At 41.7% G+C, this 14,804-nt stretch overlaps 1 protein-coding gene across 1 annotated transcript in view; it reads right to left on the reverse strand.

Moving 5' to 3' along the window:
* Positions 1-14,804, reverse strand: part of LOC149177555 (uncharacterized) — a 179,342-nt gene that overhangs the window by 13,275 nt on the left and 151,263 nt on the right. The window contains exon 8 of the mRNA XM_089421789.1: positions 1,692-1,835. Coding sequence (XP_089277915.1) covers positions 1,692-1,835 — 144 coding nt within the window. The remainder of the gene's footprint in view (positions 1-1,691; positions 1,836-14,804) is intronic.

The following is a 14,804-nucleotide window of genomic DNA, read 5'->3' on the forward strand; positions in this document are numbered from 1 at the left end:
CTTGATTCTTTCCTTATATTGTTGCTCATAGCTCAAGGGTTAGAGCTTAATTTGAATGATATGGTAGTTAATTACCTCTTAGTGATGAATCAGTTCATCGCTCATCGCAGTTGGGACATGCAAGGGTTCCTTCTTTTGATGTAATGGAGCAACATGTGCTCAGGAACCGGGTGATGGACATAATGAGTGAGGTAGAGGTCATGCTAGGCTTTTGCCTGCGTGCTAATGTGTATGTCCATGGCCATCTTTTGCATTTTGATTTTCTTTCTTTTCATTTTGTTTTGTGGCCATGATGTGCTCTTTCTGTTTCTTTCAGCTGCATCAACCTCCTAGGGCAAGGTTTCCAAGCTATACCCAAGTATGAGGATGTATGGGTGCCAAATCCCAAAGAACCAATGGTCAGTTGAAACTTGAACCTAAAGAGTGGATGTGACATATGGTTTTGTAATGTAAGATGGAAGGTGTTAAGTATGATATATAGGTTAGATGGAACAACACTATCTCAATCCAGGCTTCCCAAGTAGTGTCCTTCCTATACCCATTGGGCCATTAGGGGAGGTCCCACTAGATTAGGATCGAAGATTAACCCCCCTTTTAAGTTGAGAGAACAAGATCATGGTCAAAACCCCTCCTTTTGGATCACCCCGTAATCCATATCAAATGCCCAAATAGAAACAAGCATAAGAACCTGATTGCAAAATGATTAAATTACCTTTTGATCAGAAGCCCACCTTCTTCTATGTGCTCATGTTGGATGGGTGAGAAGTATATGGCTGATGAAAGTGGTGGAGATGTAATGGCAGTCATCAGCTAGTGGTGGCTGTGAGGGGCTGCTGCCTGGCTGGTTGTCTGTCAGGAATAAGATAAAAAAATTTCCCCTAGGGGTTACCCATTTTGGTGGGTAACAGTGGTCATGCATAATGCAATTGAAATTGGTACGAATTTTATGTTTAGGTTATATTGGATCTAAACATTTTACATAGCTTATACATTCTTCTCAACATACAAAAACCAGGGTGAGATTCATGGGGTCTCACTACAAAATTTAACCAGCCCCCCTTCTAGCAATAAAACCATTTCAAAATTTTCAGATGACTCAGCAATTGCACCATGCATTTAGAAAGATGTCATTGAAGAGTTAGATAGTGATTACAGAATCGCTTAGTCCTGATTGATATGGCTCTATAATCAGAAATATTAGATATTGTGAGACGATGGAAAGATCAGGAAATATATATTCTTCCCTTTATGCATATTACAGTCAGATTATGACTAGAAATCATCACTATAATCCTAGCATTCAAGGGACTTCTGAATGCTGAAATTCTTTCAATTATGCATCTTGTTTTGTGATCATAAACCAATTACATTTTATTATATATTGTTGGGAATTCACTAATACCTTTTATGTATCTGTAAATCTTACAATGTGATTTCGGTCTGATGGATGCAACGAGGTGTCTTTTACAACATAAAATAACTGGCAGATACATACAAGACTGTCCTTAAGAGTCCTATAATGGCACACACAAAAAATGTACATGCAGCAAAATTATATAGTACTTTTACAAGCATTCCATTAAAATTTTGTTGTATTTAAGAATGATTCTCCTATTCCTGCTATCTATTCTTTTAGGTGATAGTAGATGCATATTCTGCAATTAAAAGGGCGATGATAAAGGAATACGCACAACATTATTCTGAGGTGATTTCCAATAAAATCCCTGCATAGCTGCAGCAAACAAGTCACATGCTGCAAGAGCATATATAAGAAGGGCATTCAATCCCATCCATTCTAGTAATACCAGTGGCCGCCTATACCCAGACATATCAACCTGCACAAAGAAGCCAAATTCTTAAAGTGGCCATTATTGATAGAACTAATGTTAGATAAACCGATATCAATAATGCTGATGCAAAAAAAAAAAAATTATACTCATTAGCATATGGATATCCTTGGGTAGTACTACTTCCCTGAGATTAATGATGCACTAATGAATGGAATTTTACCTAAGCTGCCAGGGTGCTTGGTTTCGGAGGTGGGGATGGGGATGGCAAGAGGGGCAACATATTTTGAAACGGGGGAATGGTGTTCATCAAGGGCACACTGTAACCATATATATTTTATAATATATATGAAAAATCTATAAAATAATTGACAACATGCACAATGCATAATGTCATTCTCTGCAACAACAAAAACAAGCACATTGCTTCATTAAAGTTTTGAACAATCATACAAAAAAATGAAGAATGGCCAACTTGATCGTATCATTGAAAATTTAAAATTGACATTAATAGGTCTCATTCTCAAGTCCTGAAAATTTAAACCAAGGGAAAAGTACTACATTCAGTGCACTTCACCACTTCACTGTCCATAATTGTCCACAAATGTTTAGCCAAAATTGAGCACTGAGATGCCTTCACTGCTGGACTGTTCTCCCCCACTGCTGGAAATGAAATGGTAAAAATCAGAGGGAAATTAGTTTTTTGAGTACATAAGGGTGTGAGGTACGTGAAGGATTAGGGCTTTGGGGGAGAACCTGACCTTGTCCTTGCACTTTCGCACCCATTCAACTAGAATTTTACCATAGGCAAAGGATCGATGAAGAAAGAAAACTGCGTGGTATGATATATTCCATTATGTTGTTTATGTGTTTGAATGCTGCAAGGAACAAAAATCTGAGGAAAACAACTAGGCAATAGGACATACAAAGTGAAAAATGGCAATTATAATAGGCTCCTCTGGTTGAATTGTTGTAGTAAACAACAGCTTTTAAGTTTTACCATATGTTGGCATAGGTTCGAAACTAAAGATGGCATTTTTTTTAAATTAAATACTTCTTATCTTCACACAAATATATTTACATCAACGAAGTGAAAAGCATTGGGTAGCAGGGTATATACAATGGCACTTATATCCTCTTCCTTCATACTACTAAAGCAAAAAAAAAAAAAGAATAGTCCAAATATGCATCAAGCTCTAACAGTTTGGCATCTTTGATAAGCAAGAAACCTTTAGCCAACAGTTGCATGCACACCTGATCCCCTCACATATGAAAAAATGCAGACTATTACCCATCCATATGCATGAGTATCCCTAAGAAAAAAAAATCTCCTATGATGGAGATTGCTATCCAATACTACACATGTTAATTTCCCACAGTTCTATGTTATTACAATCACTTAGCCCAATTTTTTCTTCAATTAGTAATCACTTTCAAATCAATTTAGTCTTCCAATAACTAATAGCAAGTCTAAATGGAATAATAAATGCAATGTACAATAGAAGACAATCAAGAGCAATAACAAGAGACACAAGATTTGGTCAAAGACCAGGGAAAAACCCCACAAGGGGGAAAACCCTTTCAAATTCTTCTTCTATTAGATTGTCATCAAATGTTCAGCAGAGAGATTACAATGTTCCAATTCATCAATCAAGAGTCAAAGTCAAACCTTTGACTATCCAACAAAACCAACCAATCAATATCCAAATGATGAGCCCAATAGTCAAATCTTGTCAACAAGTCAAATTTGCAATTCTGGTCAAAGTCAACAGCAGTAGCAGCAGTCACAAATGGTCAACGGTCAACAGTCAACTTGCCTTCAAAAAAGCTCAGTCAACCCTCAAAAAATACAGCCTTGAATGCTGGTAAAAATGCAGTCAAAACAGTCCCAAAACAGTCCTCCAAAATCGGTCAAAGTCAAAGTCTGCTGAAACCCTAGTTGCAGAACTGCAGTCAACCAAGGTCAAAGTGCCTAGAAAAATTCCTCCTTGCCAAAGAATTCAGCCTCCAAAACAGATCCAAAAAGTGAAGTCAAATCAAGTCAAACCACTCCAAAACTCCAAAAAGTCCACACTGGTCAAAGGCTGGTCCAATACAATTTCAGTCGAATCAGAAATTTCCTCTCTCCTCCTCACACGTGTGAAAGGGTCCTGCAATTTTCAGACTTGTACAAAATTCCAAGAAGAAGAAGATGTGTGATGATGATGTCCAAATGAGGTTGCCTTGATTTGTATTTATATCTGATTTTGGAGGTGGTTTTTCCCTGTCTAGGCTGACTTGAATTTTTGTGCACATGTGAGTTTTCACATTAAAAACATATTTTTCCTTGACCAAATTAAATTCTTCCAAGGGAAAAGAGGGTCTTCTCCAGATGAGGAAGGATGTCCAAAGAAAGGAATTTGCTCTTGAGTTGCCAAATTAACACTCTCTCTTAGCTAGGGAGAAATTTTTCGCTGCATCATAAGTCCCATCTCAAATGTCTCGTCATCATCAAGTCAAATGTCATCTCTGCTCATCTATGTTCATCGATTGAACACTCTCAGATCTAAAGAAGAAGAATTTGACATCATAGGGCAGCTCAAGCTACCACCCTCTATCCAAGGACAAAAGGCAAGATACTACTTACGGTGAGGTAAGGATCACGGCTATCCTACTGTTTGTTGATCTTCCCAACTTTCAATTTGGCAGCTCAATGACAAATTCCAACCATGGGACAAGATACCTCATTTCAAGAGGACCAATTTTGACTATTGCAACGCTCCATTTGGACAAGGGAAAGTGTATTTTTGAATTAAAGCCCACATGTGCACATTTGATCAGGTCAGACCTAAAGCAAATTGAACACCATTGGAAGGCTATAAATACAAGTCAAGTGAACCTCATTTGGACATCATTATAGAGCATTTTTCTATTCTCTTTTTTGGTTTGGCTCGCACAGGTCTAAGGCAAGTTCGCGGAGATTGGTGTTGATTTGTGGTAGCATTGGATGTGCTCTAGCCATGAAAATTGGTGTAGAGGCTATAGCACATGAGATCTCCAAGAACCAGAAATGGTTTGGGGAAATTCCACTTAGATAGAGAGATATTAAAATAATTAATATTTTTAATGGGGTTCCTAAGTCTAAACTTAGGAAAATTAAAATATTAATGGGTATTAATATAAAACTGGGTGAGAATGTTCTAAATGACATGGATCAAGCCAAATCTAATCTTAGTCGTTGATTAGGGACTTAATCTCGGCCGTTGAAGACTCAATAGAAAAAGTATAAGAGGAGGCTTGAGGGTCAGTTGGAGATACACCAAGATTGATCAGTGAATTCAATTTTCTGGAGCGGGGTTTGCTGAGAAAATTCGAACAAGTGATCTGTTGTAGCGAGGGGCAGTGAGTACATAGCAGAGAGGCAGAGATAGTGCTTGGGAGTTAACGCAGTGACTAAAGAGGCTAACGCAGGGGTAGCCAAAGCTACCCAGAGGCAACAGGAGCCACGCAGAGGCAGCTAGAGACTACGCAAAGGCTAATGGGCCTGCATGGGTGACGCAAAAGGCCAGAGAGCTAACGCAGAGAGGCAGAAGGTTGACGCAAAGAGGCAGAACGCTGACACAGAGAGGCAGAAGGCTGACGCAGAGGGTTCAGGATCTACGCTTAGGCTAGTAGGGCTGACGCAGAGCCTAGGAGAAGCGCTGAAAATATTTTCGTGGGGCAGACTAGCTGAATATTTGTCTGCCGCGTAACAATCTTTGTTGGGTGAGCTAGTTCGGCACCCTAGTTGTACTCAAGAAATCTGCATAATAATAAAACCTTCAAAACTACTACACCGGTTTTCCCGCATTGGGTTTTCCTGGGGACGATTGTCCAAAAAGAATGGTGTCCCTTGTGTGTTTGTCTTAGTATTTCAGTTGATGATCTGTATATGAGTTAAGGTTGCATCTGTGTTTATTTTTAGTATTTATATTTATAAATAACTTGTTAATGTAAAAAATTAGGAAAATTTAAACCAGAAGATGCAGTAGGTATTTCTAACAGGTTAGACTTAGAAATTTCAACATGGTATCAGAGGATTACAGATCACAGGAGGACTAAAGGCACCAGTGATATCATAAATTTGCAGCAGTAGTAGTTGTCTTGAGAGACAGAGTTGCTCCTAAGCAGAAAGCAACAGAGAAGGAGTGACGCAGAGGGCCTACGTCATCATTTTGAGACAAAGAGAGGGCCAGCGCAGAGGCAGAGAGAGGTAGAAGAGGCTCACAAAGAGCCACGTCGTTCTACTCTGCCAGGTAGGCTTGATGCAATTGGCCATAGGAGTAATTCAACATTTGTCGAAACTGCGTAGAGCTGGAAGGCTCAGTTTCTTCAGTTGTTGGGGCCTAGGGAGCTGTGGGCAGATTGTGGAGCTGGTGGGGTGATGTTTCTGTCAGAGCAAAACAACAGTACCTAACAGAACAAAACCAAGGTAGAGGGAGTCGTTGTCTTGACGGATTTCTAGCCAAGAAATCCAGATCCGAGTTGCAGTTGCAAAGACAATTGGAGAGGAGCAGTTCAACATTTGGGGGGAAGATTTTCAACAGGGAAATCAAGACTTAGAGGGAGATTTCCAAGAGGGAAGTCGAAACTCAGAGGGAGTCCAGAAGAGGAGCAGAGATGGCAGTGAATGGACTGAGGGATCAGGACAGGTTGGACAGGGCTTCCAACTTTGTCATCTGGAAGGCCAGGATCCTGTCAGTCCTGGATAGACATCACATCAAGGGCTTCGCCTTGAGAACCGTGGCTATCCCAGTAGACCCAGCTGATAATGAGAAGTATGAGGATGCAATGGCGAGGGCAAAGTGCATAATCCTTGATGGGGTCAAGGATCATGTCATACCACATATTGTCGAAAAGAACACAGCAAAGGAGATGTGGGATACTTTGACGACATTGTATCAGGGCACTTCTGTGCAGCGGAAGATGCTATTAGAGAATTAGTTGCAGTCGTATCAGATGCAGAAGGGGGAGCAGATAGATCTATACCTCCTCAAATTGCAGGAGATTCGGGACCAACTTACTTCCATAAGGGCCATGCTGAATCAGGAGTTCATGGTGAGGACTACCCTAAATGAAGTCTCCGAGGAGTGGGAGACATTTTTCCAAGGCATTTTGGGCAAAGCTACTCTTCCAGGATGGGAAGTAATGTGGGCAGCTCTTCACCAAGAAGAGAACAAACGGTTGACCAAGGCAGGGAGTAGTGGCAAAGGAGGTCGAATCAAGAAAGAGGAGGAGGATGTGGCTCTGGCATCTGCTAGACAACAAGGGGAGAGGAAGAAGAAGGATATCTCCAAGGTGAAGTTCTTCCATTATGGGGAGTTGGGTCATTATGCAACCCAGTGTCCCAGGAAGAAGAATAAGGGAGAGGCTTCTGACTCCAAGGCAGCTCCGGCTAAGGCAGAGAAAGAAGTCGAGACTGATGATGATTGTGCCATGAGTGCTCATGCACCTATAGAGAAGAGGTCAGGTGACATCGAGCTGTAGTCAAGGGGACTACAGAAGATGAGGGGCAGGATCCTTGAGGTACCCAAACTCTTGGATCATATCTGGCTACAGGAGCACCGAATGACAGTAGCAGGATGACAGATGTCGGTAGAAGCAAGATGTGATGGAGCGACGAGGCAGTGCTAGAGTGAAGAGGTCTGTAGCAGCACAGAGGTGGTTGCAGCAATGTGAGAGGCACAAGGTTGTTTGCAGTAGTGCGAGAGGCACAAAGGTGTTTACAGCAACGGAGAGGCACAGAGGGAGCATAAGATAGCAGCAGAGGTAGCTTCAGCATCAAGAGGCTCCCAGACTGACAAGGATGTCATAATTCGGGTAGATCAGTTACTTACATCTTGGTAACTGAGTTGCAGTGCAACAATTAGCAGTGGCAGTGCTATGGGCAGCATCGGCAGCATGTTGAGAGGGAGTTGCAGTGGCAGTGGCAGAGCCATGGGAAGCAGTACAAGAAGCAGCAGTGTAGTGGATGTTGGGCAGCAAGCCAAGCATCAGCACAAGTACTGACATTGAAGATCTGTGTGATGTTCAGTGGTGGAGCATTACTAGAGCACATTCCTCACTAAGAGGAAGTGTTGATTTGTGGTAGCATCGAATGTGCTTTAGCCATGAAAATTGATGGAGCGGCTATAGCACATGAGATCGCCAAGACCAAGAAATGGTTTAGGGAAATTCCACCCGGTTAGAGAGAAATTAAAATAATTAATATTTTTAATGGGGTTCCTAAGTCTAAACTTAGGAAAATTAAAATATTAATGGGTATTAATATAAATCTGGGTGAGAATGTTCTAAATGACATGGATCAAGCCAAATATAATCTTAGCCATTGATTAGGGACTTAATCTCAGCCATTGAAGACTCAACAGAAAAAATTTAAGAGGAGGCTTGAGGGTCAGTTGGAGATACACCAAGATTGATCAATGAGTTCGATTTTCTGGAGTGGGGTTTGCTGAGATAATTTGAGCAAGTGATCTGTTGCAGCGAGGGGCAGTGTGTACATAGCAAAGAGGCAAAGATAGTCCCTGAGGGTCAGTACAATGACTAAAGAGGCAGCAGGAGCCACACAGAAGCAGCTAGAGGTTGCGCAGAGACTGAGGGGCCTGCGTGGGTGATGTAGAAGACCAGAGAGTTGACGCAGAGAGGCAAAGGGCTAACGCAGAGGGTTCAAGATCTACGCTGAGACTAGCAGGGCTGACGCAGAGCCTAGGAGAAGCGTCGGAAGGATTTTCGTGGGGCAGGCTAGCTGAATAACTATCTCTGAGAAGAGGTATTACCGCTGTGTAACAATCTCTGTTGGGTGAGCCAGTTTGGCACCCTAGTTGTACTCAAGAAATCTGCATAATAATAAAACCCTGAGAACTGTTGCACTGGTTTTCCCACATTGGATTTTTCTAGGGACGATTTTCCAAAAATAACAGTGTCCCTTGTGTGTTTGTCTCAGTGTTTCAGTTGATGATCTGTATATGAGTTAAGGTTGCATCTGTGTTTATTTTCAATATTTACATTTATAAATAACTTGTTAATGTAATAAACAAGTAGGAGAATTTAAACCAGAAGATGCAATAGGGATTTCTAATGGGTTAGACTTGAAATTTCAACAATTGGTTAGTACAGGTCCGAGATTACAGGGTCCGAAGCTCTCGTGTGTTTCTAGGGTTTTGGGTCACAGCTGCAAGCTTGTCAAAGGGAATTTTCGACTATAGTCATAAGGTTGCAACCCCAAGGTAGCAATTGGAAGCTCTCAGTCACACGCATACCTTGTCTTCCTTGTGATTGGAACCTAAAAATTGCATTTTAAGTTGACTGGAGTTTTTCACCCGTTGACTGCAGAGTTCGACAATTATCTACAGACAATGACAGTTGATTACAGGTTCCTAAATTAGGGTTTTGATTATTGGCATGGTTGGGTCCATCTCATGGATATTATATAGCTGATTTTGTTGGATAGGTTTATGGTTGAAGATATGGATCATTGTACTTTCTCCTAACTGAATCTTTCAATGACAATCTATGAAGAAGAAAAATTTGAAAGGGTATTCCCCATAATGGGTTTTTCCCTAATCTCCAACCAATCTTGGTGTCTCTGTGTGTGAATGCTTTTCTTCTAGTGTTCCTTTATGTTCCACTGCAATGATGATGATATTGTTCTTCATTCATAGTTGCATATGTTGCCGAATAATGATATGATGATATGGGGTGAATTCAAATATGGAAATAATGAAATACAATTATCTAAGGAAAGAACAATCTAGCCCTAAGAAAAATTAACATGGTATCAGAGTTGGGCTTGTTACCCACCACTTTGTCGATGATATCCCTAGGAGAAAATTTTTCTCCAAGATGGTCCTCAACCGGCAGCCCCTTGCAGCCACCAACTAGCTTGTTGTGCCATTTCTCCGCCACCTGAGCCAGCCACGTGGTCCTCGCCCATCTGCCATGATAGTATGTTTGAAGGTGGGCCTTCCGAACCTAAAGGTATGCCTTGTCATTTGGTAATTGAGTATTATAGTTTGCTTATCATGGACACTTATGGGTATAGATTAATGAGGGGATTCGATGGAAAGAATGGGCTAGGTCTATGCTTTTGTCCCCTAGACCTCATTTTAGATGTTAACCTTGTACCCTAGTCCACAGGACCTCTTTTACTGACCCTTCGGCTTTAGGGATGGTATTACATGGGAAACCATGATTTTGGTTGCGTGGTCCCGCTCCTTCATCCATGTATATTACTCCTCTTCCGCTCATTATAACCCCATTCATCATTTCTCCCACCGAGGTCCACATTCCTCCACTTGGTCCACATAGGGTTAACCTTCCCCCTACCCTTGTGCACAACTTGGGTCAAGCCTGGAATGATGCCCCAGAGGTTGATGTAGTTGAAAAGAAAATAAAAGCATAATTGGTCACATTCAGCAGGAAAATGTACCAAAAATTGCAAAAGATGGTCAAGACAAACACATTTAGCACATGGGCAAAATCTAATACATGAGCTCTACCCCATCATCATGGTCATCACCACGGTTCCTACAAGCTCTATGAGCCTCCTCCATTATATAGGAACCCATGATTGTCCCAACCCCTGGTGGGCAATAAACTGCGGCCCAATGTTGCACGAAGCGGGGGCGAAGCGGAAGCGTTTTTTGGAAGCGGGGACGCAGAAGCGTCATTTTCCAAAAATCTAGGAAGCGAAGCGTCCGCGGAAGCGTCTGCTATATATATATATATTTGCATTTATACTCAAAACAAACATCCCAAATAGCAAATTAATTGTAGAAGACATGAAAACATGCATATTTTTGCATAAATCAAGATAGATATAACATCCATTGTACATTAATGATTAATTATTCGAGCATCAACCATTTAGATGCATCAACCATCTAGAATCTAGATTCTTCTCCTCTTATCTAGCCTTTGCCTCTACCTCGATTGTCTAGGGATATTAGTCAACATTGCCCAATTTTGATCAAACTACCTAATTCAAGACTTAAAATATGGTAGAAAAAGCTTAACATGCTTGATCGATGATTTTGCCTTGATTGAAAGGTAATTTTTTGCTAAGGGCGTGCCGCGTGACAAAGGAGTTCAACAATTAACACCACCAACACTAGGGTACATATAGGGCTTGGTGCTCTTGATTAAATGCTAATCGCATACCTTCATACTTGATATAATCTAATGAAATGCCACAATCCCATTGATCCTGAATTCCTGAAAACCGTTAAGTCTGCTGAATTTTGAATAGGATACGAAATTCTATTTTCTCCATATGAAGTCCAATGAGGTTGGAACCACTCTCAAACATCCTAAGTCATTTCATGGTAATGTTAATAATTTAAGTAAAAGGATGATAATAAAAATAAAGGAGAATGTCACTTTTACTTTAAGAATTTAACATTACCATGAGGGAGCATCTGCTATATTTATATTTTTTTTGCCTTCATTCGTCACCCTAACCCAAGGTGGACCCACCCCCAACAAGCAAACTCACCTAAAATTGAAAAAAAAATTGAAAAAAAAATGATTTTCTACACACTTTTCCAAAAGTGTACGCTTCCTCCTCCGAAGCGCCGTATGAAGCGCGCTTTGGCGCTTCTGTACCACGCTTCCGAATTTCCAGGAAGCGGCAAAAAATTCGGAAGCGGCGCTTCCGAATTTCGGAAGCACGCTTCTGGCCAAGCTTCCTAGGCGCTTCCGTATGGGACACACTTCGGGGCTTGGAACCGTGGGGGGGGTGGGGGGGGGGGCGCTTCGTGCAACATTGGAACTGCCCCCCTTAGAAGGGGGTATCCACTGCTATATCTCACACATCATGTTGTTACCCCTTAAGCCCGGAGCAGTTAATTAAAGAAAAATCATAAAAGGAAAAAGACATATAACGAAAGGTGGAAAAATCAAAGTTAGGGCACCTCATGTACCACAATTGCTCCCTCCTATACATTATATACCCAAGTGTGGTCTTCCCCTTTACTAGCTACCCTTGTACCACAGCATGTGGCCTAGGGTTGTCACTTTTCATTCCCTACTCCATTCATCCCTCTACCACACGCCACCACCTTCAATAATCATCTTCATCATATGAGTTGTCCCAAGGGGAACTTTGGCCCTAGTTGCCAATTTTAACACAAGCCCACCAAACTAGCTAATAAACAAAATAACAAGCCTCTCAAGAGGTTGAATTATCAATAATACATGTCGTTAGGCCCTCTAAGAAGCCTAATGAAGTCCATAAGTGCCATAATGATGAATAGGACTCCCAAAAGTAATGGACAAGGGGTTGGCCCATTATCCTCCACATAATAAACTTGTGGTGCTCCCAATGAGTGTGAGGGCACACAAGTGACCTCGTGGGTCTCCAAGTAAATCAAAGATGCTTGTAGACCATCTGTAAGGGCTCAGATGATGGTGTATGTGATGCCACATCAGCATACAAGTCCTAGGTCATCTAGCAAGTGCTTGGTACAACTATGGGGATGGTTGGACAAAGGTGAACCAGGTGCATCGTCCTTGTCCAATAAGTGAATCTCGAGCAATCTTTGAACATCTCTAAGGATCCATGGAGTCGTGTCTACCATTGTGGAGGACCATGGCTCTCAACACACACCCCACATGTGCCAATGTAGCCCTCTAGACGGTTAGGATCCCGTATAGGGACAACAAACCCAAAATAGAGACCACCTGATATCATGCATAAAATCCAATGTGTCCCCTAGCTTTCCAGTACAACAAATCATCAAGGAAATCGAGTAAAAGATCTTACAAACCATGGAAAATAGGTGGGCACTTCATAATGGCATGCCCTTCCATAGTGGGCTTTGGCATGTGCTAATATCTCTAAGCTCCAAATGGGGTTAACCAAGTATCCTATTAGGTGGTTTCTACTTCTAAAGGGGATAGTATGTCTAAGGTACATCCTTTAAAGGGTGGTGTCATGTGATAAAGAGATGAATGGAGTAGGGAATGAAAAGGGGCAGCCCTGGGCCACATGCTAGGGTACGAGGGTAGCTAATAAAAGGGGAGCCCACACTTGGGTATATAATGTATAGAAGGAAGCAATCGTGGTATATGAGGTTTCCTGACCTTGAGTTTTCCACCCTTCTTTATATGTCTTTTCCTATGATTTTTCTTTAATCAACTGTTGGGGCTCAAGGGATAAGAGCATGATGAGCGAGATATAGCAATGGATACCCCCTTTAAGGTAGGACGATTCATTGCCCACCGGGGGTTGGGACAATCATGGGTTCCTACATGATAAAGAAGGCTCATCTAGGGCTTGTATGAACCAGGTTGATGGCCATGATGATGGGGTAGAGCTCATGTATTGCCTTTTTCCCACGCGCTAAATGTGTTTGTCCCGGCCATCTTTTGCATTTTGTGGTAAATTTTCCTGATAAATGTGGCCAATTATGCTTTTACTTTTCTTTTCAACTACATCAACCTTTGGGGCATCATTCCAAGCCCGACCCAAGGTGTGGGCAAGTGGAAGGGGTAGGCTAACACTATGTGGACTCAATGGAGGAATGTGGACTCAGGTGGGAGAAATGATGAATGGGGTTATAATTAGGGGAATGGGAGTAATATATATGGATGAGGGAATGAGACCACGCAACCAAAGTCAAGGTTTCCCATGTAGTACCATACCTAAAGCCCAAAGGTCAATAAAAGAGATCCCACGGGACTAGGGTCCAAGGTTAACATCCAAAAGAGGTCTAGGGGACAAGAGCACAAAACTATCCCACTCTTTCCGCTAAATCCCCCCATTAATCCATGCCTATAAGTGTCCATGATAAGCAAACTACAATACTCAATTACCAAATGACAAGGCATACCTATAGGTTCGAGAGACCCACCTTCAAACATGTGATCATGACAAATGGATGAGAGACCACATGGCTGGCTCAAGTGGCAAAGAAATGGCACAATGGGCTAGTTGGTGCCTACAAGGGGCTGCTAGTCCTTGGAAAAAAAAAAAATCCCAGGGATATCACCCACAAAATGGTGGGTAACACAACCTTCGAGATATTTGCATGTGATGAACAATTTTTTATCTGAGATATTCATCCTATGATATGTGACTGCGTGGATGTACTGATGATGTTTGGGATCGTTATTGATGAGCACATCTCGGTGTTGCCTTTGTATGAGATCTACCATGATATTTTTGGATGAAAAGTTTGTAGCTTTAACCACTGTCAAGGTTGGGTACAATGTTGCTAGCATGGATAGTTGTGAGGCAAGTTGAAGAAGCTCTTTGGAGAGTTGTTTGAGCAGGTTCTGGATATGACAGGGATACATTGCAATAATATTGAGCGAGATCCGATTGGCAGAGAATCTTGTATATAGCTAGGACTAAGATGTCTTCATATATTGAGACAATGTTGTTGTAAGAGACAAGCTTGGGCTTATGGTTGCTACCTCTGTGGAGGGAGGATGAATAAGGTATCCTTTTTGTGATATATATTTATTCTAATATAATATTTGATTTGATATCCTACATGTACAAGAGACTGCAACTATTGCAACATGATGATTAAGTCGATACAAGATATGAGCACGATGATATGTTTCTGATCTATAGAGAACAGGACTGATTGAGAACACTGAGCTAGCTCTTCCCCCCTTTCTGAGCTCCCAGGGTGAGGAATTGAGATGTAGGGCTCTTGGGGTTGAGGGATCTTTGAACAATAGGGTCGTAGATGTTGCTCCCCTATCTATTACCCATAGGATTGGAGATGTTTCTCCCCTATCTTGGTCTTTGTAGAGTATACCCTAGTTGGCATCATACCCATAAGCAGGGCTTGTTGGGAATACCGATCCAAGTTTGGCCAATGGGTTCAAAGAGTACTTGGGGGTGTACAACCCAAGCTGATTATGGTGCAAGTGTTCTACCACATGACTCTTGATGGTCATTATTGGGAAGACTGGTGGGCAATAGGATGGGTTGAGATGTGCTCCCCTATATTACCGCTCAAACTAGCAGAGGACCTAAAAGGGGCA

Source organism: Pinus tabuliformis, chromosome 4_1 (genome assembly GCF_031772625.1).
Source record: "Pinus tabuliformis cultivar Carrire ecotype Pingquan chromosome 4_1, CPIR1, whole genome shotgun sequence".
Taxonomy (NCBI): domain Eukaryota; kingdom Viridiplantae; phylum Streptophyta; class Pinopsida; order Pinales; family Pinaceae; genus Pinus; species Pinus tabuliformis.